This window comes from Sylvia atricapilla, chromosome 19 (assembly GCF_009819655.1).
Source record: "Sylvia atricapilla isolate bSylAtr1 chromosome 19, bSylAtr1.pri, whole genome shotgun sequence".
Taxonomy (NCBI): Eukaryota; Metazoa; Chordata; class Aves; order Passeriformes; family Sylviidae; genus Sylvia; species Sylvia atricapilla.
This window is the reverse complement of record NC_089158.1, coordinates 3,553,439-3,578,968: the sequence shown is the minus strand read 5'-3', so window position 1 is coordinate 3,578,968 and position 25,530 is coordinate 3,553,439. Positions and strand designations below refer to the sequence as shown.

Below are 25,530 nucleotides of genomic sequence, written 5' to 3'. Positions count from 1 at the left end.
GTGTTTGTTCAGTCACCCAGGGCTGTGAGTTCCCAATCCTCTCTCCCAGCCATCAGTAACTTGGATGTAAATCTCTGCTTTCACCTAGAGGAGATGAAGCTTCTACCTTGTGTTCATGCCTTGTGTTGAGATGGTTTTGACAAAGGAGGCAGAAGTAGCTGTTAACAGTTTCTGCACCTTTCAAAGCATAAACTCTGTGAAATTGTGCCTCAGCTCTGGGACACTGGGGCTGTTCCCCTGTCCTGATCCATGCGGGTACAAGTGACAGCAACAGATGGAGATGTCGGGAGGGAAAACATCCAGGAAGTGTTTCTGTGTGCTGGGGGAATTTGCTTCCCTGGACTTGAGTGTGTTTGGGGAATATTCTCCCTGCTCTTCTGCCAGAGCCTGAGTGAGTTTGGGAGCTCTGGCTGTGGAAAAAGGGTTTGAATTAATTCCTGCAGTGGGGCAGGGTAGGGCTGGGCTCCCAGCCTCAGCAGGACAGACAGACTGAGCAGGGACAGAGAGATGCACCTTTAAGGAAGGGTGAAGGGCCAGGAGTGTCTTGCCCTGATGATCACATGCTGGATTTATCCCTGTAAATAGAAAATTGTTTATTCCCAATAAACTCTTTTACATACATAGAATTCAGACTGTGTTTTCATTCAGCCCTTGTGTCTCTCTGCTGCTTTTGGCTTTCCCAGCCTGGGACCCAGTGAATGTGTTGGCTGGAACCTGGTGGTGATCCAGTCCAGATAAAAGCTGAATTTGCAGCACAAATATTCATGTTCTCATCTTTTATGCAGAGGAACGCAGGAGTGCCAACCAGAATCTGGTTTCTGCTGGTTATAGGTTTCTTTTGGGTTTTTAAAATATTCAGGTGGCTCTGCAGCTCTGTTGGAGAAAATCCTGCCCAAGGAACGTGGGGTGGGGATGGTGGAGAGCTCAGGACCCACCAGTCTGCAGTGGTGTGAACCCCAGAGACCTGAGGGGGTGGTGAAACCCAAAGCTGGGTCCAAACCCTGTAAGGACTCACCTTCCCCCTGGCGTTTGGGCTGACCAAAGGTGCAGGGTGACACAGCCAAAGGTGACCAGAGGGGATCTATCTGTCTGTTCCTTCAGCCCCCTGAGGGCTTTGGGTCTGGCTCTGCTCCCTCAGCACCCCTGGACACACATTTCCCCCGTGCAGGAGAGGGGTGGCTCCTCAGCAGGGAAAGGCTGTGCTCTGATGTCATAATACACAAAGAATGCCTCTGGACAGGAATTCCCAGGAATCCTCCTCTCGTGCTGTAACCAGCAGTGCCTCTGACCCCAAACCAGCACAGCCACTGCACTGAGCTGGGCTGTTTGGTCCAAAAGGAGACACATGCCCCCAAATACCCCAAAAACCCCGAGAAGCAGCACTTTATGGCTGCTCCAGGTCCCATGTGCAGCTTCCCCTGAGGGGAACAGGGGGAAGTCACCTCGTGTGGCTTCAGCTGGGGCATGAGGCTCTGGGGGCTGTTGGCTCTGCTCAAAATACGCTCTGTGAGCTTCCCCTAAACCACATTTTTGTCAGAAACTTCCTTTTTATCTCGAATTTCAGTTTGCAGCCCTTTCACAGTGAGTCAGTGAAAGCCCCGATGCTGGAGCTGCTCACAGGAGAGCTCAGGGAGGCTTTAAATCATCACATTTGGACCATCCATGGATGAACCTTCCTGCAGGGACTGTTTCCATCAGCTCCCAAAGAGTTCATGAGCATGGAGCATCGGGATTTCACTCTCTGGGTGTTTAATCTCAGCAGTGGATGGCTCCTGCCTTACAAGGAGTTGGTGTAAATGAAGGTGGGGACAGCTTCACAGGTTGGCCTTGGATCTGCTGGAGTCCACACACTGGAGATCATCTGAACGTCTCAGCAAAACCCTCTTGGGATTTCCTTTTGCCTAGGAAGACGTTTTCAGAAAATCCCGTTTTCTGACTTCCCATTTGGTGCTTATTTGGGGCATTTGGTGTGACCTGGAGACACCTCTCTGCATCCACGGCTTATGATCCCACCACTCTGCAGCTTCTACCGGGCCAAACTACACCCACACCTGCTGGATTTCAGTGCTGCAGCTCAGGTCAAGCCAGGGAGCTGCAACCCCCTGCTGGTGTCAAATTCTGCCCTTGAGGTACATACACAGACGTATTGGTGTCTGCAGCACGTGGCAGCCCTGAGTGCCCAGCTCACCTGGCCCTGCTGCTGTGTGCTCACCTGCTGCTGCTGCTGCAGTCTGGGGAGTGATGTCACCCCAGCAGTTTTGGGGAAGTGATGTCACCCCAGCCCTGCTGAGCTCTGCACCCCTCAAAGTTTCCTGCTGTGGCTGGAGCCTGCTCTCAGCAGGGCCAAACACCTCCTTCACCTCCCTCCTCCACTGTGCTCCATTCACGTCATCTTCAAGGCCAGAGGCTCCTGCTTTTGGGGGATTTGGAGCAGAACCCAGCTCTTTTGGTGAACCACCTGCTGCTTTTGGTGCCTGCAGTTGTCTGAGCTGCCGGAGTTTCACTGCTGGAATCTCTCACCCACTGTACATCCCAGAGCCTCCTCCTGCCCATCCCTTCTCGCCTGGGGAGTCTGAAAGTGCTTCTGCTGCTCTGTCAGGGCTGCACTACGGCCAGGGGTAAGTGTCCCCTGGGGCTCTGTGTGCTGCTTTACTCACAGTCTGCATTGACAGGAATTATTTCTAAAGGCAAAGCTCTCCGTGGGTGTCACCCGGTGCTGCTGGGGTTTGTAAGGGCTGCAGCAGGTGAAGGGTTTTTTACATAAAGGGGGAGAAAATCTCTGCCATGCTCCGAGCTGGAGGGCTGGATGTGGTCCTGATTCCTCCCCTTCACATCCAGAGCAGCTCTCATTATAAAATCACAGAATTGGGTTGGAAGGGACCTTAAAGCTCCTGTTCCACCCTGTGCCATGAGCAGGAACTTTCCACTGTCCCAGGTTGCTCCAAGCCCTGTCCAGCCTGGCCTTGGACGCTTCCAGGGATGGAGCATTTCTTCTGCTGCTCTCCAGGCAAGTTTATGCCTAATGGTTTGTGTCATTCCCCTGCAAGTTAAACAAAAAGTAACTTTTTTTTTTTCCTGCTTTGCCTTGTTAAGTTAATCTCAAGTTCTGTAGTAACTCCTAGGTGTTTTCATCTTACAACTCAAAATCCATCCTCTCACTCAGAGTACAGCTCCTTTGCCTCTTTCTTTAAGAAATTATTGCATATATTAAAGCTTGCTTTCTACACAGTGGGCATTGAAGCCAGGCTGTGGCTACTGAGGGGGAAATAAAGCCCATGACCTTGGGGACTTTTGTCACCCTGAGCTGGCTGCTGTCCCAGTTTTGGGTAGAAAAGAAAGGACCCGCTTGTTGCCAGCTCTCTGCTGTGGGGTGGGATTCTGCAGCTTTGTGGATGATGGTGCCAGGAAACAAAACATTATCAAAAAGCCCTTGATTTAGAAAAGTTCACTTTTTGGGAAGGGCAGTGAAAGACAGAGGAAAGCAAAGGGCTAAAGGCTGCCATAGCCCTGCCTGCTGTTCTCAGCAAATAATAATCCGCATTCCCTGAGCCCCAAATTTACCAAAATGGGGGTTAAAGGCTACAGGGAGGAAATGCCACCCTGTTCCAGCCAGGCTTCGGGAATCCTGCTGAGGACAAAGCTGTTCTCAGCACCCCCCGAGCTGTCGAAGCCACACTCTGTCACCACGGCCGCGAGCCAAGGAAGGGGCAGGGGCATTTTAGGGCTGACCCAAGCAGGAGAGGGCGAAGGTGCCTCTGGCTGCAAACAGCCGTGTTAAAATACCCTCAGGCTGTTTCCTCCTGGGAATTTGTCCCTCATCCCTCGGGATGTGGTGCAGGGCAGGCTGAGAGCATCACGACACAGAGCCTTTATCCCACGGTGGCCTTTTGGGGACACGCTGGGATGTGCCACTGTCACAGCCCAGAGCCACGGGGAGCAGCAGAGGCCACAGGAGCCAGCGTGTAAATCCCAGCGCTTCAACATCATCACAACGTGATTTCAGGGCTCTGGATCAGCCACGGAGGAACGCGGGGCTGACAAATGGCCAGGGAGGTGTTTCACCGCTGTGAATGGGCTGAAAACGTGCTTCCCAAAGAAGGACAGCCGGGTCCCTGCCAGCAGAGCTGGCGCTGCCTCTGTCCTGCTGCCAGCAGGACCTGGCACAGCTTGGGTCACCTCCGGGCGATGATTGTCCTCAGTGGAAGGAGCAGCCTGGGAGGATGCTGTGCCTCCAGCCAGCCTCCCCCAGCTGCTGGTGTGGATATTTTTTGGAGCCAAGCAGTGGCAGCATCAGCTGTTTCATTGTCCTCCTTCACAGGGAGTTGTGGTGAACATTTCCTGTGCAGCCTTTGCTCCTTCCTTTGTGGCACAGTCATTGTGCTCTGGGGTCGGGCGGCCTCAGCTCCAGTGCTGGGGGTGATAAGAAAGATATTAAAAAATTCAAGAAAGATGTTGAGCCATCAGAGAGTGGCCAAAGGAGGGCAGGGAACTGCATGAGGAGCAGCTGAGGGCACTTGGTGTCTGCTCAGCTGGAGAACACTGAGAGGAGACTCAACACAATTACAACTTACTCATGAGGAAGAGGAAGGGCAGCTCCATCTCTGCTCTGGGACAGGGAACGGCTGGAGCTGTGTCAGGGCAGGCTGGAGATGAGGGAAAGGTCCTTCCCCCAGAGGGTGCTGGCACTGCCCAGGCTCCCCAGGGAATGGGCACGGCCCCGAGGCTGCCAGAGCTCCAGGAGCCTTTGGCCAGCGCTGCCAGGGATGCCCAGGGTGGGATTGGTGGGGCTCTGTTATAGTTAAATATATTTATTTCTATTAGGGACAGGAGCTGGGTGATCCTTGGGGACCCTCCCAGCTCAGGATATTCCAGGATTCTGGGATGTCAAGCTGAGCACAGCAGGTTTGACACCGACTCCCCCAAGGTTGTGTCTTTACACGTGAAAATCAGGGTTTGGCGCCTTGGACCTGCCCGTGTCCTGTGGAGGCAGAACACAAGTCACCAACTGTTCGGCCACGGATCCTCGGGGTCAGGGACCTTTGGGAAACCTGCTGCAGAGGATGGACGTGTCCCTGGTGCTTTCTCCTCTCTGCTGTGACCTCCTGGCTCTGCTGAAGTCCTGGGCCATGTTTTGGCACCTCTCACCTTGGGACATTGTCTCCAGGGGCTCACCCTGGACTCACCCCCCCAGAGCCCGGATTTGTGTTCGCTGCTCTGAGGAGCTTCGCTGTCTCCTTTCACCACCGAGTGGTGAACAAACCCCACCCTCCTCAAAACAAACAAAACAAACCCTAACTCAATCGAAACTTCTACATCCAACAGGTAAAAATAAAATCCCAATAATACATATAAAAATTTATTTAAAAAATAATTTCAATCAGTTCTACTTCAAATACGAACAAACTCATCTATAGAATGATCTTTACTCGAAAACCAAATTACAAATAGTAAATAATATAAAAAAGTAAACCAGCACAATATATACCTCAAAAATCTAATTATTAAATAAAAACCATCTATAAATATCACTTTTATTAAATATCACTACTCTAACATATATAATCATGGAATACATATAATATATATATTTATAAGATTAAAATTTATTTAATTTTAATAATAAATTAACAATATAAAAAACAAAAATTAAAATATCCTAAAATAGCCTTATAATACTTATATCCCCAATCATCTATTCTATTTATACTATGTATTAAATTCTACACCTTTAAAACTAATTCTAAAAACAAAACAAACAAAACCCCACACAATTTATCTTAAAAAACAACATTCACTCCTCTACATTTTTTTCTTTCTCAAAATAATATTATTCAACTACAACACAAACAACAACACAGATTTTTTTTTTACTTTTGATTAATTTTTTACTTTAAATTAACTAACTAAAGAAAAAAAATCATCTTCCTAAACTATTTTCCCACTTTTTTCTCTAAAACTATTGAAAAGATTTCCCATTCCTGGGAGATTCCTGCAGGACTTTGGGGTTTCTCTGTTTCTCCAGTGCTCCTGAGGGGTTGTTCCTAGGGGCACTAAGGGAGCTCTGACTGTCACTAGATGGACACAAAAACCCCACACTCACCCATCAGGTTGTGAAAACGAGAAAGAAGGAGGTTTATTTTGGGGATTTTGACTTGTATAGTCTTTGGAGTTTGATCAGGGATTGGGGGATGAGGTTAGCACCTCTCTGACCAACCCAGGAGCCCATCCATTTGTTCTTCCCCCTGGAAAGGAATTCATGATTATCAAACATCACTCTTTATTTATGGCACAGTTGGTGAGAAAGCTCCAGTCTAAGAATGTCAACATCAGAAGGCTGAAAAATCAGGGTGACAGGCACCTCTCCTGCCCGTCCTGTGCCTCACCTCCTGGATGGAGGGCTTCTTCCACTGCTGAAGACCTCGCTGTGTGCGAGGGGAAGCAGGGAACTTACACCCAAAGTCATAAATCATGAGGAAGTCCAGTGAAAATGGCCATGAGTCTCCTGCCCGTGAATATTTTGTGGTTTTTCCCTTCCCTCAGGAGCAGGGGCTGTGCAGGTCTGAATCCAGCACCCCAACACGAGGGAAAACAACCCATGTCCAGGCCTGTGCCTTGGGCACCCAGAGCAGCTCATGGTGTAGTGATCCAAACTGTGGGGAAGAAGGGAATGAAATGAGGACTAGGACAGGAGACAGAGAGAGGAAATGTTCCCTAGGTAAGGAAACAGCTTGGAAATCAGGGTTTATTTTTAGGAGTTGTAGTAAACTCAACCCATGAGCGTGACACAGGATCCACGTTTCACTTCTCCATCCCTCAAATCAGTCTGAATTGTCCTTCCTTTTTTCATCTTGCCTTTTTCAATGGAAAACTTGCAGTTAACAGAGAAACTGGGATTTGCTTTTTGCATCGGCAAAGCCTGGCACAGAGACGTGGATTTTCTCTGGGTTCTGGAAAACCCTGCAGTGAGAGCTGCTGTGAGAGGATGGGAGGAAGCAATTCCTCATCTCCCAAGTGGCACTGGGCAATAGTTGGGATTTTCATCAAGGTTTTTGTTCCCAGTACCCCATTTTGGGTTTGGGGCCCAAATGTAACCCTACCAAGAACCTGTTTATCCTAGAACCCAGTATCGAGGGCAGCCCAGAAGTGACTGACAGACTTGTTTTCTAACTTGGCTTCTGTGTACTAATTAATTCCTTGATTAATCCCCACCTGCCTGCCTCACCAGGGTTGCTGTGAAGCTTAATTGAATTTGTGTCTCTCGTGCACCTGGCGAGCTCAGATGGAAGGTGTTGTTCCCTGCTGTCAGAACACTCCTGTTGGGTAAAACCTGTCGCCAGCAAAGTGCACCTTGGATCTGAGCTCTTACTTAGAGGGGGAAATACTTTTGGGTTAGTGATTTGATGCCTAAATAAGAGGACATTTGTATGTATCTGTATCTGTGGAAAAAGTGGCTGTCCCTGTGCCCACACTTGCCAAAGTGCCCAGCAAACAGATGAAGCCTCGTCCTTCAACATTCAGCTGAGCAAGAAGAGATGAACAGGAACTGAATCAGGATAATCCCTTTTTATTCCACCAGGGAGCACAACTCTAATGATTTTTACTAAACACTTCTGCAGGTCAACGTTCACCTTTTTTTTTTTCCTTAACTAACTCTTCATTAGGAATTCCCTTGGGACAGGCAGCTGTGAAACCCAGAATTGTTCCCAGACATGGCCAATAACTAGGAATTTAAACATATCTACACTCCTGCAAGCAGTGGTAGCTCAGGCTACATTTAAACCCCAAAACCTACCCTAAGCACTCTCCAAACCTCAGTGTCTCTCCTCAGTTTGAGCAGTTACTCAGCATTTAGTCACTCCAGTAAAATCCTTCCATTCCAGACATGTTTGATTTAAGGAAACTTTTGGGAATAATGTCCCCATTCACTTTGAGGAAGATGGTTTTGAGCTTGTAGTATTTTAAGGTGATTTCCTTACGCCTTTCTGAGATGAATTCGTGTGCTTGTAAGGAGCATGACCTCACCATTCCTTTGTTAATCCAGATTATCACTGCTGGCAGGGGATTAGGAACAGATCCTACAGCCACAGCTCAGGGTCTCAGCAGAAAGTTACGGGAGCAAACGCTTCCTTCAGCACATTCCCTGCTTTTCCCACATGCCTTCCTGCCCAGGAAACACCAGCTATTTGCATATTAACGCTGATAATGAGCGACTGGGAGGTTTTCCATGATGTCAGAGCCCAGTGGTCACCCGGGGGAGGAGGGTGGAGGCTGCTGACCTGCGGAAAGCCCCGGGGTGCAGGCTGAGGATCTGTCCCAGCGTGGCTGTGGGATCCCAGCAGTGCCAGTCTGGTGTGTGGGCAGCCCCAGAGCCTCCTGCCCGGCAGGAACAGTGGCCATTTACCCACATTTTTAGCCGGTGACTTGCAAAGGTGCTTCCTGTGCTGAGCTGGCAAAGCCTCAGTGCAGGATGGATGAGCCCTGCCAGAACTCCCCCTGCTCTGGCTGCACTCGCTGCGGGCTCCTGGCAAAGATTTATTCCTCCTCCACAGAGCTGTGGAGGTGGAAGGGACCTCGTGAGGCCAGCCAGAGTCAGCCAGAGAGGGTTTGTCACCTCCAGGTGGCTTTTGAGCATCTCCAAGGATGGGACATCACCTCCCTCAACCCTCAGGCAACACCCAGGACCTCAGGGTGCCACCATCTTTGTTGGTGGCTCATGTTCAGGTCGGTGCCCACCAGGACCCCCAGGTTCTTTCCTGCCTTTCCCTGGTCCCATCCAGCATGAACCAGCGCTTGTCCCTCTCTGAAGCAGAACTTTGAATTTCCTCCCTGTTGAACTTTAAAGATTCCTTTCTCCCTGTTCCCAGCCTGTCCAGGTCCCTCTGGGTGGCACCGTGACCCTCTGGCTCATTACCCAGCCCTCCCAGTTTGGTGCCAACAGCAAAAATTGTCAAAAGGGCATTGTGCCCCATCACCCAGATCACTGAGGAAGATGTTAATCAGGACTGGAGCCAGGATTTCTAGGACTGACCCCTGGGATACAGAATCAGTCACTGGCTGCCAAGTAAACTTCGTGCCACCCATCACCACCAAACCACTCCCCCACTTTTCAATCCACTCATTCTCTGCTCCTCCAGCCCCAACAGCTCAAACCCCAAGAGCGAGGGCTCCAAATCACCAAATCAGTTTTGCAGTGTTGGAGGGGATGAGGTGTATTTTCAAGTTTATTTTGCACCCAAACCAGCTGCAAAATTGACATGGGAAAATCTGCAGGTCAATCAATCATCAAGGGTGACCGGGAGCTGAAAGGCCACATCTCCTGTGACCTGCCAACCAGGGCTTTGGTGGCTTTTCCTGCTCTGAGCACAAACAAAAGTAGTTTTAAAAGCTCCTGTCCTGGCAAGAGGCCACTGGAGTCTGCCAGCGTCTCCAGGGCTGCTCACTGATGGAGGCGGGAGCAGGATAAATATTTACAAGAGGGATTGGCATGTAAAGGTACCTTTGGATGTCCCAGACACGAGTTTTGGTTCCAAACCCCCACATTCATTGAAATCTGCCCCACTGGCCTGTGTTCAGACCCATGCTGAGCTGGCTTGTGGCTCCTGCTGGGGTCAGTCCCCCCAAAACCAGCAAAAACCATCCCAAATCCATTTCTGCTGGAAGTGGAGTGAGCAGTGGCTGTTTTACACCTCAGTTTATCCCCAGGAGATCACAACGCTCATTTGTTCCCTGCCCCGAGGCGGGTGCCAGCCCTTCCAAGCCCAGCCCAGGTCAAAAATGAGAAGCCAAGAAAACCAGTGCCAGCCACTGCCATGAGATTGTCCTGGAGGTTCCTGGGGGGTGGCCAGAGGAACTCCTGGTTTCTCCTCCAGCCAGCTGCCAAGGGCTCATCCTCGTGCCTCAGTTTCCCTCCCTGCCCTCTGCTGAGGATCCTCAGGCACCCTGAGGAGGGGGAGCTGTGTCAGGGGTTTCTCCCTCTGCTCGGGGGTGCTGATCCCATCCTGCTGCTGGGTGTGGGTGTGGATGGAGGGTTCCCGAGGGAGGGAGCAGCCCTGGCCAGCCCCAGGGTGCTGCTGGAGCCCCGCTGGGAGCAGGGACCAGCCTGGTGAGGGCCAAGCCCGGCATTATTTTGGCTGTCTGCAGAGGTGAGTGATGGGGAGAGGGGCCCTGGGGCAGTGGGGGCTCAGCCCCAGGGGACTGGCACTGTCCCAGCAGCAGCTCCAGGTGGTTGTTGAGCTCCCCAAGGCCACACACTGGCTCCAGTCTCTGTGGTTTTCCCGGGTCCCCTCCCAGATGTGACGGGATGGCAAGTGGGTGGCAGCTGGGTGAGTGACCAGAAGGAGGTTCCTGTCCAGGGCTCCCCTCCTGCCCTGGCCTCGCAGGGCTGGGAGCATCCTGGCCATGGCTCCCTCAAACCCTGCTGTGCCCAGCCTTGGTGGCACCCACGGATGGCCAGGGGTGTCCCCTCCTCAGCAGGGCGCCGTGGGCAGCGTCACTGGGGCGGATGGAGAGATGCCATTCCTGCCTGGGGATCCCATGGGTGGCACAGCACAATTCCCTGGTTTGTGGCCCCTTTTCCTGGGCTCTCCCCGTGGGCTGCTCTGGCTCTGCTGGGGCAGGGGCTGCTCCTTCCCACCTTCCCACCTTCCCACCTTCCCACCTTTCCACCTTCCCACCTTCCCACCTCCCTGGCCAGCGCTGGGGCAGGTGTGAGCAGACACGGCCAGCCAGGTGTGGGGACAGGCACTGGGGCACTGCCCCAGGACAGGCTCCTCCTCTGCCAGGCTGCGATGGCTGAGACAAACCCCGGAGTGGGTGTTGGGGGCCATGGCCATCCCCTGGCTCTGGGTGGGCAGCCCGGGGTCCCCAGTGCTGTGGGGCTCCCTCCAGGCTGGGCTTTGTTGTGTTTTGGTGTCTGGAGGGGCTGAGTGCGCCCCAAGGAGTCCAGTGGCACCTCCACTGTGGGCTGGGGGATGTTGGCGCCCCTCGAGCTGCCCTGGCTCCTGCATCCATCCAGCCTCCTCTTCCTCCTGCCTGGCCCTGGGAGGCTGAAGAGGGCCTGGGTCTGCACATGGAGCTGTTCCCCCCATGTGGGACCCTCTGCACCCCTCACTGCCACCACCCCCCTGGTGACTGCAGCCAGGACAACCTGAGCACGAGTTTATGGATTAAATGAGGTGCTGTGTCCTTGTCCTCTCCTGCAGGACTGCAGGTGCTGGAGACAGCTGTGGAAGTGCCCCTGTCCCCAAGCCAAGAGGGACCCAGCTCTGCCAGCTGAGGCTGTGTCAGGGCTGTCCCCACAGTGCCACTGTGCTGCGAGCTCCCATGTGCCCTGAGGTGACATCTGTGTCCATGGGCTGGAGCCTGTGCCAGCACTGCCCTGCTCCCTGGCTGCTGCTGCCGCCCAGGCAGCCAGAGCTGCTGGACATCTGAAGTCCCCGAGGAGGGGTCAGGGTGTCCCTGGGTGTGGAGGAGGGGGCTGTGGGGAGGAGATGTGACCCCCCTGTGCTCAGCCACCCTCCCCATGTGCCAGCAGAGGCGCCGGGGCTGGAGAGGGCTCAGTGCAGTGACTGCAGGAACAGGGTTTGGCTAAAAGGGGGCAGAGAGACACCCCCAGGGTTTGCCCAGAGCTGGAACAGGCTCCTGGTGCCACAGAACAGTAAATTTGACTTTCCTTTGTGACTTTTCCCGACTCGTTCTGTGGTCACTTGAGCCAAGAGGGCGGCAGAACCTCCTCTGCCTTCAGCAGCATCTTGAACACGGGGAAAATGACCTGTGATGAGACCGGGACATCAGGGACATCCCAGAGCTCTTTGAGCTCATTACCAGGCGGTAATTAGTGACTTTGGAGGGTGGAAGAGGGGGTGATTTAAGGAGTGAGAGCCGTGCCCGGGGTGTGTGGGAAGCAGAGCAGAGGAGATGCAGGTGAGAGAGGGAGCAGAGACAGAGCTGCTCCTTGTGAACCGGATTTCGCTGCCAGATTTTGGGCAATTGAAGAGGGAGGTGCTGGAGAGGGGCTTTGCTCCATCCTGGGGAGTAAATCAGGAGAAGGGGATGAGGCTGAGAGAGGGTCAGGGGGTGACTGGGGACAGTGAGGGTGACTGTGCCACTGCTCCAGCTGCACACAGAGGTCCCAGGCAGTAGCTCTGGTTGTGCTGGGGTGTCTCCAGCCTTGCTGGGATGTTGGACCCCGCTGTTTGGGCTGGAGGCTCAGATTTGGGGCTGCAGAGGGGGCTGCTGCCCCTCAGGGCTCATCAGCCCCAAGTCATCAGTTGTAGGTTTTGGGTTTGGCTGCTGAAGAGGGGAAAATCCACAGGGTCAGTGATGTCCCTGGTCTGCTGGGCAGAAAATGAGGGTCGGGTGAGGACATGGGGCTGCATCAGCAGCTCACCCCAGTCAGTGAAGAGAGGACCCCGAGGTTTGGGCAGTGACAGAAGCTGCATTTGAGGCTCTGAATGAGCATCCAGGTGGGGTGATAACTCTGGAGTGGCTGCTGCTGTGGCAGGAAAACAAACCTGTGTCAGCTTAATCTCAGCTGGGAAAGGGATGGGAACCAGCATGGATGGGGATGCCCTGCTGGGAAGCAAAAGGAATTCCTTTTGGACAAATCTACCCACAAAAGGAATGAAACAAGGCCAAAATGAAGTGCTCAGAGAGTGTTTTCACCCAGAACAAGGGATTTTCTAGGGCTCTGATTCGGTTTAAATTCACATTAAAGCCCCACCAAGGGGAGCTTCTGGTTCTGTCTTTGTAGGATCAGGATTGAGTTACAGCCTCTGAAGTTCAAGCCCAGCGCCCAAAGTGCTGAAGCACATCTGGCTGCTTTGTTCTGCAGGAACCTGCCAGAATTTACTTTTCCGTTGCGAAGGGGCCTGCAACCAGCTGGCAGCAAGGTGGTTTTCCCTAGAAAACAAACCTTTTGCCCCCAAAATACCCCCCCAGCTGCACTAGAGGCCTCAGGCACGGCACCTCTCCAAGGCAGCCTCGTTCTGTGTATCAAAAGCCAAACCTTGCAAGCTCTAAAGTCGCCTTAAAAGTTGCCTCAATTAATTTTTTTTCAACCTTTCAAAGTCCCAGCTGCTGAAATCACCTGATTGCAAGGAGATGACATTTCTGAGGAAAGCACTGGGGGCTTGGGTAAGCACTGAGAAAACAAAAAACCACCAGCGAGGAGGACTTCTCCTCCCGTTTTCTTGGGAAAAATCCCCTTCGTGGCTTGTTCAAACCAAGTGGTGCTGCTGTGAAGGCCCTGCTGGCAGCAGCCAGGGCTCGTGGGGGCAGGAAGGGAAGTGAAAAAGCTTTGCATTTGTGTAAGGCTGCAAAACGGGGTTGCCAAACAGGATACGGGCTGGGAAACCAGCTGGGCCAGGAGGTTGTGGCCGCCCGGCTGCATCAATTGCTGCTGTGATAATTCTATTGACATTACAAGGGAGGGAATCTTTTCGGTGGTTCGCTGCTTGTTTAGACTCTGCTCTGAGCACTCGGAGATTTTTGATAGTCAGTTTTGCTGAAATTAATGCTGCTGGTTAAAATTGCCAGGGTTTGCCTGGCAGGATTCTGGCTGGAGCCTGGGGAAGGATGTCACAGTCGCAGGATTATAGAATCATTAAGGCTGGAAAAGACCTTTAAGATCATCAAGTCCCAGTGCCAGCCAGCACTACCATTGTTCATCCCTAAACCATGTCCTCAAGTGCCACATTCACACATTGCTTTGAACACTTCCAGGGATGAGTGACTCCATCAGTTCCTTCAGTGCTTTACAAGCTTTTAAATGATTATTTTTTTCCCTTAATATCCAACCTCAATCTGCCTTGGTGAGACTTTCCTCTCACTCTGTCACTCATTCATTCCCTGAAGCCAAGAGCTGGGTGAGAGTCCGTGGGACAGGGCTCCTGCTTCCAGTGTGGGGAGCTCCAGCTCACGGTTTCTGTCTCTCTAAAGAGATGAGAAAATTGTTCCCCCTGTGAGTCAGAGCCTGTCGGGCCCTTCTCTGCAGAGATCACGGGAAATTGGTCCCTTTTGTTGCCCAAGCAGCCCCTGTGAGCTGTGGCAGACCTGGTTTGTGCCCCACGGGCTGCTTTTCCTTCGTGCCTGTGACTGATCCCAGGGAAGGTTTGGGTGAAATTCAGCCCAGTCGCTCACCTGTCCATGGGTTTTGTGTTCCTGCTCTTCCTGCCCTGGCAATCAGCTCTTTGGCTGGAGACTGTCCCCTCTCACTTCGGTTTCCTGAGGTTGGGCAAGTGTCACATGCCCCCTTCTGTCCCCTCAGTTTATTTTCCAACAGCCTGAAGTGACTGTCACGGGATTACCGAGTGAATTCAGATGAAAGCCTGTCAGGGGGAAGCTGTTTGGGGTTTAACTCGGGGTTTATTCTGTCTGTGGGCTGGAGCAGTGGGGATGCTCAGGGCTTTCTGCTGCCCGTGGGGAGCAGCCTTACCCTTACATGTGTGCACACACCCCTGAAGCTGGAAACAGCCTCCAAAATGTTGTTCAGCCTGGAGAAAAGGAGGCTCAGAGTCTTTTCCAACCTCAATGATTCCGTGATTCTGTGAAAATTATTTATAAGATAATAAATATCTGCAAATAGACCCTAATGCAGCTCTGTGAGGGAGCCTGGCTGGCACTGGCAGCTCACACACACCAGGGGAATCCCTGCAGGGGATCAGGGCTCCTAATCCCTGCAGGGGATCCTGTCTGGGTGCAAGGATTTCAGCTTTACTGGGTGATTTTCGAGGCCACTGAGTGCTGTTTGGGCTGTGGATTTCCCAGGTGTATTCGAGCATGACATGAACAATGCTGTGTATGTGCACAGATACATGTATTTATATGACAGATATATATATATTTATATGTGTATGTGCACAGAAAAAGGTATGGCAGCACTGTTTGAATGAAGGCAAAACAGTTTGGGTGCGAATCTAAGGAAATTTACTGTTGCCTAAATGTGTTTTAATTGTAAAGGAAAACTGTCAGTCCAGCTCTTTTGTAGGAAAAGTGTAAAGGTGGGGACAGGGACCCCTGGGCACTGGGTGGGCTCTGCTGGACCCCTCAGTGTGGCTCTGACCTGTTTTTGAGATGGTCACGACACACACTATGCTGTCTTTTATACAGTTTTTACAAACGTTGAGGGTAACTTCTAATCGGTTAATAACTTTCTTGCTAATTATTCTGTTGGTTAGTAAAAGGTATTTTACTTGTCTATCAAATCTATCTGTTCTCAGATTGGATTTTCTTCACTGATTTTCATGGGACAAACCCTTTGTTATTACAGGTGAAGTTATTTTTTACCCTCAGAATAGATCGTTGTGTTAAAGGAACTTGTCATCCTCAAAACAGCTTCGTATGGGAACTTACAGCTTGCTTGTTAGCAGCACTGAGAAGAAACGGCAGGTTAACCTTTACCCTGTTCCTACAGTGACCCACCTTGGCCACCTCCTGCCACATCCCAGCACATTCCCAGCCAGTTCCTGCAGCCCTGCTGGGCCACCCACCTTCCCCCACAGCATCCCCCAGTTTGCTCAGTCTCTCCCAGCGCAGTTCATGCAGGAAAATCCCCGCCTGCTCTGCCCCCAGCCCCTCTAATCCCTTTATGGTGTTTGTGCCGGGCTCCTCCTGCCGATCCTGCTCTTTGCCTTCCCTCTAATCTCCCCACCGAACTGTTTGGTAGGACAAAAACCAGCCCGGGTTGTTCACACCGAGCCTGGGGAGAGGGAATGTTCTCCCCGGGGCTCTGGGAGGGTTTAACAACTTTGGGGGGGTTAACAATCAGGGAGGAGCTCCCTCAGTTCGGAGCAGCGTCCTGAATCCTGGAGGATGATTTCAAGTAAAACCCCGAACTCTTCAGCCCAAAATCCCTGCTGTGTGTCCAGGGATGATCCATCTCGGGCAAGTGTGGGGAGGGATCTGACAGCCAAGGCCCAGGGGAAGGTGTAAAAAGTCACCCCAGGAGGTAAATCAGTCTGTGTTTAACCCCTTTGTGGTAAAACCTGTTGAGTTGCTGAAGATGTTTCAATATGAAAAATTTCCTAATGGTTTATTAATATCCTATCAAAGCAAAAAATATCTCTGGTGTATGGCTGAAAAATGCTCCAGCTGACAAAGCCTCGAAGTCAGAGAGATCAAACCTGGAAGTATTTAGGGCTTGGCCAGGTGTCCCTAGGACGGGTCTCCAGACTGATCCATCACCCCCTAAAAAACGCACTGGGAAGGGGAGGGCTGCATCCTGCATCCCTGGGGGCACTGGGTGACATCCCAGATGGCACCAGAGGTGATGGTTGGTCGGGGCTGGAAGAGCAAAGCAGAATCAGCTTCTCTTCCTTCTGTCCTCTGTGTGGAGAAACCCTTCTGCTGCAGCTCAGAGGGTTTCACAAACTCCTCTGGAGAGTTAATCTGTGACCTTTTACTTCTCCAAGGACATCCCTGCTCCCTTTCCTGCCCTGGGCTCCCGACCTTGGGCCAGTCACCGATTCCCTGAGTCGGGAGCCTGGCGGTGGTTAATATTTGCTGTACCTGCCGTGGAGGGGAGCAGGTTGATTGCAGGGAGCGTGGGCTTGTTTGGGGTGAAATGTTATTGCAGAGCCTCGGGGATCCAGGTGTGAATTGTGCTCGCTGTTGTCGGTGTAACAGGGTTGTTGCTATAGGAATGGCTGGATTTAGGCTGTGGTGAGGTAAGGCTCGATCCCAGGAAAAACTGACTAAGCAGTGCCCAACCTTATACTGCAGAAACACCTTTTCCTGCTTACTAAAATCCTTCTGGGTATGAAATAATTGAATGTGTTTGGTGAGCTGCCTCAGGGGTGGTGCTTGGGCAGGAGTGGCACTCGGGGACCTTGTGTCGTGGTGGCCTTGGCAGTGCTGGGGTCACAGCTGGACTCGACCTTTTCCACCCTTGGGAATTCTGTGATTTCACACCTGTACACCTGCAGGCTGCTGTTGTCCCTGCTGTCCCCAAACGCCACAAACCCACCGTGTTTGCCCTCCTGGGGCAGGTGGGCTCTGACCAGGGGAGGGATTATTGGTGCTCCCCTTTTGAGTGTTTTAGTGCTCAGTGATTCCAGCTGCTCACAGAGGAGCTCTGCTTCCCAATCCAGGTCACTGGGTTAACTCAGCCTGGATTTTGTTTCATTTCTCCCTGGTTTGAGCCCACTCAAGCTCTGGGAGTGTTTCTGCACAAGTGGACACATCCAGGAAGGAAGCCAGAGCTTCCACTGGGAATCAGATGAGCCTCTCCCCTGCCCGGCTGAGTCAGGAGGGTGCAGGGTCTTGGCTTCACCCTGGTATCACAATGAACACTCCGGTGCTGCTCTTGCTGTCTCTGAAGGATGCAGCTCCCCTCTCCTCGGGTGGGGCTCGCGATCCTTCCCAAGGGATGCGGATCCATCTCTGCGCCTCCTGCTCAGCATCAGCCGCTGCTTCTCCAGCCCCGAGGCCGGTCCCGGGGGCTGCAGCTCCCCAGGCGGGATGGAGATGGAGATGGGAGCAGGGAGCCAAGGATCCGGCACGGCGCCGGCTCGATGTCGCAACGCCTCCGGGAAAGAGCTGCACACCCGGCGGGGCATTTCCTCCTGCCCTGGGACGATTTCCAAACAGCAATGAGGAAACGCTGAGCTTTGCAGCCCACGGTCGTGGATGTGTCCCTAAAATACCCCGCGGAGGGAGGTGACTGCTTTGGAGCTGCACCCCAACTTCAGTTGTCCCTGAATGTCACCGGGGCAGCGTCAAGGACACGGGGGAGGACCTGCGTGCCTCTGCCACCGCTGCCGCAGGGACCTCGGGCACATCCCCGTGTGCCAGCCTCCTCCCCAGGCTCTCTGCTCGGGGCAGCGCCCACGGGTGGCGAGGTGGGTGACGTCTGGCCCGCCCGCAGCCCGCTGCCACTGATGTCACCGCCCGGCCACCAAAATTGCTAATTAAGTTTTGTTTCTCTCGCTGCCAAATCTCGTTTCCTGGTTCTTGTGCAATGCAGAGCGCTTTCAGGTTTCTTCCCGGTTCTTTATCTGCCTGCGGGACCAAAACACCTTCAGAGGAAAAACAGAGCTGATGTCTTGGGTCGGTGCCCGGGGAGGAGATGTCCTGTGGGGGCAAATCAACCGTGAAGTGGTTTTTTTAGCTGCCTTGGTGTTTCGCAGAAAAACATTCCTGGCGGTGAGTCAGGCAGCCACAAGCATGAGTCTGCCTTAAGAACCGGGGGAATTAGCAGAACCCCAACTGCTTTAGAGCCCAGTCATGCCTTAAAGCCTTTTCTCCTTTTGTAACATCGAAAAACTGCTTAAAACCCGAGGCCGGAGAGTCGAGGCGCGCTCACCCCGCCGGGTTTGCCGGAGGAGGGGGTTGTTTGGAATCTTGTCCTCCTTCTCGAAAAAAAAATCCGGGAGTATTTGAGATAACCCCCAGAGGCGGCGGCACGGGCTGTGCCCGCGCTGGTTTTGAGCATTGGCACGTTTGGGGTCGCTCTGCTCCGCCACGTGGGAGCCACTCACGCAGGATCTATGGAAAACTGGGAAGGCAGCGAGGCGTTTAATTCACCTAATTGGATCTGCGTTCGGCTCAATAGCTGGAAATTGCTGCTATATTGAAATAATCGACTCGAATTCACACCTGTTGGCTGAGGATTTTTAGCTGACTGTAAATCACAGCAGAGCCTGTGCTGAGCGCGGATAGTTGAGGGGTTTAAAGAGACTCTACTATGCTCTGGTGCTTAAAAATTGTGCTTTAACTCAGCGGTTTATAGATGGGAAGGGCTGAAGGAGGAGATTTCAGTGTTTTCCCAGCTGCTCTCCCTGCAGCCCTCAGCCTTCCCTCCCTTGGAAGGAAAGCCTCGGGAGCAAACCCAGCGCTGCAGCCACGGAGCGGCTGAAGCCGGGTGGGAAGAGTCATTCCTGGGGCGTCCAGGACAGGATGAGGGGACAGAGGTGGTGGTGGTGGGGCTGCCAGACATCTGCTCTGTCCCCGGCCCCTGCCGTGCCGCCGTCCCTGACCTCAGGGATGTCATTGTCACTGATGTCCCCGGGAGCACACCAGCTCCATTCCATCGCACATCCACGGGGCAGGGGCCCAGCCAGGCTTTTGGGGTGCTGGGGGCAGCACAGCCCAGCAGCATCCCCCCCGCTGCCCCTCCACAGCAACGTATCGGCGCTGGGAGAAAAACACCTGCACACGTCTACCAGGGCAACCCTACACAAACAAGGGGCTAAAACACGCCGAGAAGGGACCGGAGGTGGGAAATACAATTTTCAATGAGTAACACCTGGGGGTTTTAAAATAAACAATAAGTTACTTAACCAATAACTCACCACTTTTTTTTTTTTTTTTAATAAAACAATGCTTTAACAGTGCGCTCAGCTGTCGTTTTTAATAAGTAATATTTTAATAAGGAAAGAAAACAATACTAAACGTCTTCAATGGGTGTCCCGGCGGTGGGGGCCGGGGCCCAGCGCTGCCGCCCCGGGGCGGAGCCGCCTCCGCGCCGCCCCCGACCGCGGGCGCCTTTAAAACGCGGGCGGAGCGGGCGCGGGGCAGCGCTGGGCCCGGGGAGCGCGGGGGTCGCAGGTTCGAGTCCCGCTCGGGGACGCAGCCGGTGCGGGAGTTGGGGTGGTTTGTTACAGTCTGGGAGGTTGGTTGGTTGGTAAAACAGGCACAGGGAGATGGGCAGGGGGTGATGTGGCGCTCACCTGTTCGCCCCCCCGCAGGGCCGTCGCGATGTCGGTGTCGCACAGCTCCAGGCTGAACAAGCTGGTGCGGGAGCAGTACATGAGGCTGCCCCAGGATGGGAGGGTTCAGGTCACCTACGTCTGGATCGACGGCAGCGGCGAGGGCGTGCGCTGCAAGAGCCGGACTCTCGATAAGGAGCCCAAAAGCATCGAAGGTAAGGCGGCTGCTTGTCCCTCCGGGTGATGAGTGGTGCGCTGGGGGGCCCTGAGCATCGCCTGGGAAAAGCTTTGGGGTGCTTGGGGCGGTGGGAGCTGGCACGGGCTGTCCCTGGGTGCGTGGCACCAGGGATACCTGTTGCAGCTGTGTGGTGGGGTTGCACCAAGCAGCAGGGTAAATATCCAACCTGCGTCCCTGCGGTTTGCCTAATCCGCTAATCTCTGCTCTTAGTGCTGGGTGGGAAGGGGAGGATGAGTTCCTCGCCCCTTTCCAGCAGGCAAACAGGCATGGAGACGTGTCGGCATCTGCATGGGGTTTGGCAGAGGGAGGTGGAGCGGCCGGGGCTGATCCTGCCCGTGCTGGGGGGGTGAACACACTGATGCTCAGGGAGATGTGCAAGAAAGCCTTCGTGGCTGACATCCTACGGAGCTCAGCTCCCTTCGGGTGCTCCATCCAGGAGCTGAGCCACCAGCACTTGGCACAATCCCTGGGTGAACCTTTCCCCAACCTCACTCCCACCTCCGTCCCCCTCCTGCCTCGCAGATGTCCCCGAGTGGAACTTCGATGGCTCCAGCACGGCACAGGCAGAGGGCTCCAACAGTGACATGTTCCTGGTGCCGGTCTGCATGTTCAGGGATCCTTTTTGCCTGGACCCCAACAAGCTGGTGCTCTGTGAAGTGCTGAAGTACAACAGGAAACCCGCAGGTGAGCACCCCCCGCTCCCGAGGGTCACCCCTTTATTTTTTAGGGTGTCACCTCCCCCAGGGGCCGCTTAACCCAGGACCGAGGCCCATATCCAGGGGCAGTTGCTTATTTTTCAAAGCAACCAGAGACAACAGCTGGCCCTGGGGCGCAGCTGAGCACCGAGCATTTGGCCCCAGGCTCCGAAATCCAAGCGCTGGTGGCGGTGGCTGTTTGCAGGAACCTGTTTTAGCGGCACAGGGCGAGGAGAAGAGCAGCGAGACGTGGAGTTCGCTGATGACACTCGCCAAAGGCGTCTCCCGGCTCTTGAGCCCCGGGGAGGAGCAGGAGCTGGAAGTGTGGGGGTTTTAACGCGCCGGGCTTGTGGTTGATCCTGTCGCTGGTGGGAGGCCGCAGAAAAAGGAAGGAGAAGATGCTGAGACGGCGTGTGCTCGCTCAGCCCTTTTGCAAACAGCCCCAGAACGCGCGGCCCTCGCTCTTATCGCGCAGTCTGCAGTCACTGGAGTCTGCAGTCCGTCTTGTCCCTCTGATAAAGGCCCAGGCACAGGAAGAGGAGCCTGTTTGCAGGGAAGCGCTGAGGGGCTCCCGGAGGGGTTATTTGCCGGCAAATAACCGGATATTTGCCACTCAAGCAGGGCTGTGCCCCGCTGGGTGAGGGGGAGGAGAGGGCATCTGTGGGTGATGCAGCTCTGCCGGGAGAGCCGGGGATGGTGAAAGACGGGGCTGATTCCTTCTCCAGCAGAGTCCAGACACGGGTGGGGGAAGTGTCTTGGGTGAAATTCCTGCCCGGCAGCTCCTCCGCTGGAGGAGTTTGTAAAGAGAGTCCCTGTCCCAGGAGTTTTTCAGCCTTTGTTGTTGATGTCTTGGTTCAAATTCTCATTCCCCTTGTCTGCACTCTCCATGTCTGGACAGTTCTCTGCTATCTGTGTTTTCCTGGCAAAGCCCCAGTTGCCTTGAGCACCTCAAAAGGCCGAGGCAGGGTCAGGCAGTCTGGATGCTACCCAAAACCATGGAGCTGCAGGAAGATAAGGATAATTAAGATGAGGCTGGTAGAAAGAGGATGGGAGTGAAGGAGTGATGGGAGTCCCTGTTCCCAGCTCTGCTGAATGCCTGTAGGATGGGCCTGGGGAAAGGCTCCTGGTGCCTCATGAGTAAGAGGAGGAGGATGTTCATGGACCATCAGCAGTGGTTTGGGGAACAGGGTAATTAAACCCTCTTGACCTGTGGCCTGGTGCTCTGGTGATGCAGTAAGTGTGAGGAGGAATTTGGTGACCAGGAAGGGGGATTCACTAATGATTTCCTTAAGGCTTCTGTGGGAAGCACTTGGCAGTGGTGGAGCCTCGGTCTGGGGGTGGGATGGAGCAGAGCGTGGTGGGTGCTGGTTCACAGCACGGCTCTAACCTGGACCTCTCTGCTCCCAGAGACCAACCTGAGACACACGTGCAAGAAAGTCATGGACCTGGTGAAGGACAGCCACCCGTGGTTCGGGATGGAGCAGGAGTACACACTGCTGGGCATCAATGGCCACCCCTACGGCTGGCCCGACAACGGCTTCCCCGGCCCGCAGGGTAAGAGCTCCCACCCTGCACAGCCCAAAATCTCCCCTCAGCTCCCACCCTGCTGCTTTTGGGTGCTGGGTGGTGGCAGTTAGCCCAGCCCCAGCACAGCTTTGCTGTCAGGGATGACCCCAGGCAGGGGCTGTTTGCCCAGAGCACCTGGTGCCCCGTGGCTCACGTGAGCCGCTCCCGCCGGACCCTGCTTGCACAAACAGCTCAGCTGCACGACTTGTTTGGCAAGGGCTGGAGAACTGGGCTGGAAAAACCTCCTCCCTTTGGCTGTTGGGGAAAGGGCTTGGCACAGCGCGTGGTGCCCTCCTGCAGCAGCTAGCCAGCTCCTCAGCTGCCTCCTGGGAGACAGCCAGAGGTTTCCCAACCTGATTTTTGTGTGGACCCGGCTGCTTGCAACATCTCCCTTCCCCCAGGCGGGGAGAAGAGCTTTGCCTGACCTGCTTGAATGAGGAAGATATCAAACCCCAGCGAATTGGATTTTCTAGCTCTGAACAAAAGCTGTTGTCAGAACAATGTCAATGCTTGATGTGCTCAGAGGGCGAGGGAGGTACCCCGGGGCAGGCCAAACTTTTCTATCTCGGGGCCACCTCCCAATTGATGTGTTACAAGTACAATTTAACTGCCCAGATAAGGCTGAGATTGCACAGATGAACTGCTCACACTGCTAGCCCTGGAGCCGGGGTCGGTGGCTTGATGTCCTGTGGAGAGAAACATGATTTTAATGCCCATAAATCCTGTGCCCATGGCAGCAGGTACCTGGGAGTGTGGGATTATGCTACAAAGCTGCTGTTGTTCCCCGAAGTTTTCCTTGGATGGTGACTCCTTGTTTTTCCAGGCCCCTATTACTGCGGGGTTGGAGCAGATAAGGTGTACGGGCGTGATATTGTGGAGTCCCACTATAAGGCTTGTCTCTATGCGGGGGTGAAGATCTGTGGCACCAATGCAGAGGTGATGCCCTCCCAGGTACGTGTGGATGGTCCCAGGCAGCCCATTCCCAGCAATGGATGTGAATTCTCATGAGGCTGGGATAACCCAGCAGCTCCCAGCTCCTCTGGAACACAAACCCAGTGATTCTACACATCGGTTTTGCTTAGGTGGGAGCCCTGTTAGAATGGGAATGTGCATTTCATTTTCTCCTAACTCACCCTGAGCTCCTTGCACAACTCAGCCTGAGCTCTGGCAGCCAGAGCAGAGCTGGGAGCTCCCCCACGGGAGCAGGGAATGCGGGGGACAGCAGGAGCTGGGACAGGCTGCAGGAACACCATGTGGAGTGACAGGGTCTGAGCCCCGTTCTGAGCTGGGAACCGGGAAGCTCGGGTGGGACATGGCCTTGGGGAGGAGTTGGGAGGATTTGGGTTTATCTAGGAGTGAGCAGCAGGGAGCCCCTGATTGCATTAGGCAGGTGGCCAGACTGACCGACTGCCGGTCGCTGACTCTCCTGCTGCTGATGTGACAGTGATAAGCAGGGGGCTTATCAGCAGTGGAGCCGAGGCAGGACTTTTACCGACCCCTCTGTTTGCCCCAATTTCTTAAGGATCCTTCTTTGTTGCCTTCCACATCCTGGGCTCAGGCTCTTCATGCCAGCGGCCGTAAAGACGTCACCCTGTGCTTAGTCACCGTGGGTGGTGCAACCCTGGCTCCGGCCGGGCAGAGAGCAGCCCTGGGAAGGACTGACAGGCTCCTCATTAATCCTCTGCCTTGTTTGCAGTGTGGGCTGGGGGTCCTGCTCACAGCAGCTCCAGCCTCAGTCAGACGTGGTGCTTATTTACCTCTGTTTTGATTAAAACCCTCTCTAATCTGCTCTACATAGTGATGAGCAGTTTATTCTTTTTTCGGGTTTTTTTTGCATGCCAAAGTTGTCCTGTTGCTTGACTCGGTGCTCCCCATCCTTGCTGCTGGTTCCCAAGGGTGACATTCAGCCACAGTCCAGGCTGGGAGTGGCAGGGGTGGCACCCACCTGCCCATCCTTACCTGTGCCTCTGCTCGCCCCTTCCAGTGGGAATTCCAGGTGGGCCCGTGTGAAGGCATTGAGATGGGGGATCACCTCTGGATGGCTCGGTTCATCCTCCACCGCGTCTGTGAGGACTTTGGGGTCGTGGCCACTCTGGACCCCAAACCGATGACCGGCAACTGGAACGGCGCCGGGTGTCACACCAACTACAGCACGGAGGAGATGCGGAGAGAGGGGGGCCTCAAGTGAGTCCTGGGGGGCTGGGGGTGTCCTGGGCCATATGGAAGTGTCTCCCTGCCTGCGTGGCTGCACCGGGCAGGATTGGGGCTGTCCCAGCTGGTTATTTTAAGAGCAGCTGATCATATGAGGGTGTCCCCTGGGCTGTCCCTGTCCATGCACAGGAGGAGGGGGTGCCACCCCCCAAACAGACCCACTGACGGCCCTCTCCTGTCCCGCAGGCACATTGAAGCCGCCATCGAGAAGCTGAGCAAGCGGCACGATTACCACATCTGCGTGTACGACCCGCGGGGCGGCAGGGACAACTCCCGGCGCCTCACCGGCCACCACGAGACTTCCAACATCTTCGAGTTCTCTGCCGGCGTGGCCAACCGAGGCGCCAGCATCCGCATCCCGCGCCAGGTGGGCCAGGATGGCTATGGCTACTTCGAGGACCGGCGGCCGGCGGCCAACTGCGACCCCTACGCGGTCACCGAGGCCATCATGAGGACGACGGTGCTCAACGAGACCGGGGTGGAGACCAAGGACTATGCTGAGCACTGAGGCCGCAGGGTGGGTGGAGGTTCTTGTGCCTGCAGTAGCTTCTCACGTGGGATTCGTGCCTGTGCGGTGGCTTCGGCTGCAAGCTCAGACTCTTTAGGAGCCTCGCTTCTGGTTTTGTGAAACGTCGCCTTAGAAATATGTATTTTATAGCAAGAGGGAGGGCCCCAACCTATTTTCTCAACTACTTTGTTTTTTCTGGTTCCTGGTTTTAGGTTGTAAGTTGTCGTTTTTTTAAAAAAAAAAAACTTGGATTGATTTTTTTTTTTTTCTCCGATGGACTTTACACTGTGATGTACATAGATCCCAACGTGGATGCTGCAGCTGCTGCTGTTTGCACCTGTGGAGGGTGGGTGCTTTTTTCCCATATCTCTGTGGCAAGGAAATGATAATAAATAATTTTCCTGGCTGCATGGCAGCTGGGTTATGCTGTGATGAGTGCATTTTTCTGCGGCTCCTAGAGCCCTGTGGAGGTTTTAATTTGAGTGGTGCTGGTGGGTTGCAACTACTGAGCAGCCTGAGCAGGAGGAGTAGAGATGCTGGAGGATCCTTGAGGCAGGTGCATGGAGTTGCCTTGCCTCATTTTCTGGACCAAAGGCCATCTCCTTCCATCGTGATCCCAAAGGCAAACAGAGCAGTGCGGGCTGAGCAAACAGCGGCTGGGGCAGC

General features: G+C 53.9%; 1 protein-coding gene across 3 annotated transcripts; it reads left to right on the top strand.

Moving 5' to 3' along the window:
- The first annotated feature begins 2,233 nt into the window (after positions 1–2,233).
- LOC136369594 (glutamine synthetase) lies at positions 2,234–25,291 on the top strand. 3 transcript variants are annotated; one of them, XM_066332504.1, is made up of 7 exons: positions 2,234–2,618; positions 19,686–19,861; positions 20,407–20,568; positions 21,987–22,133; positions 22,969–23,096; positions 24,130–24,329; positions 24,543–25,291. In XM_066332504.1, exons 1-7 carry the CDS (start codon positions 2,242–2,244, stop codon positions 24,862–24,864), a joined length of 1,512 nt encoding a protein of 503 aa, XP_066188601.1. In that variant the 5' UTR covers positions 2,234–2,241; the 3' UTR covers positions 24,865–25,291. The 3 variants fall into 3 exon arrangements, with proteins under 3 accessions (XP_066188601.1, XP_066188602.1, XP_066188603.1); XM_066332505.1 differs by lacking the exon at positions 2,234–2,618 and adding an exon at positions 19,474–19,545; XM_066332506.1 differs by lacking the exon at positions 2,234–2,618 and adding an exon at positions 19,536–19,573.
- Positions 25,292–25,530: the final 239 nt, after the last annotated feature.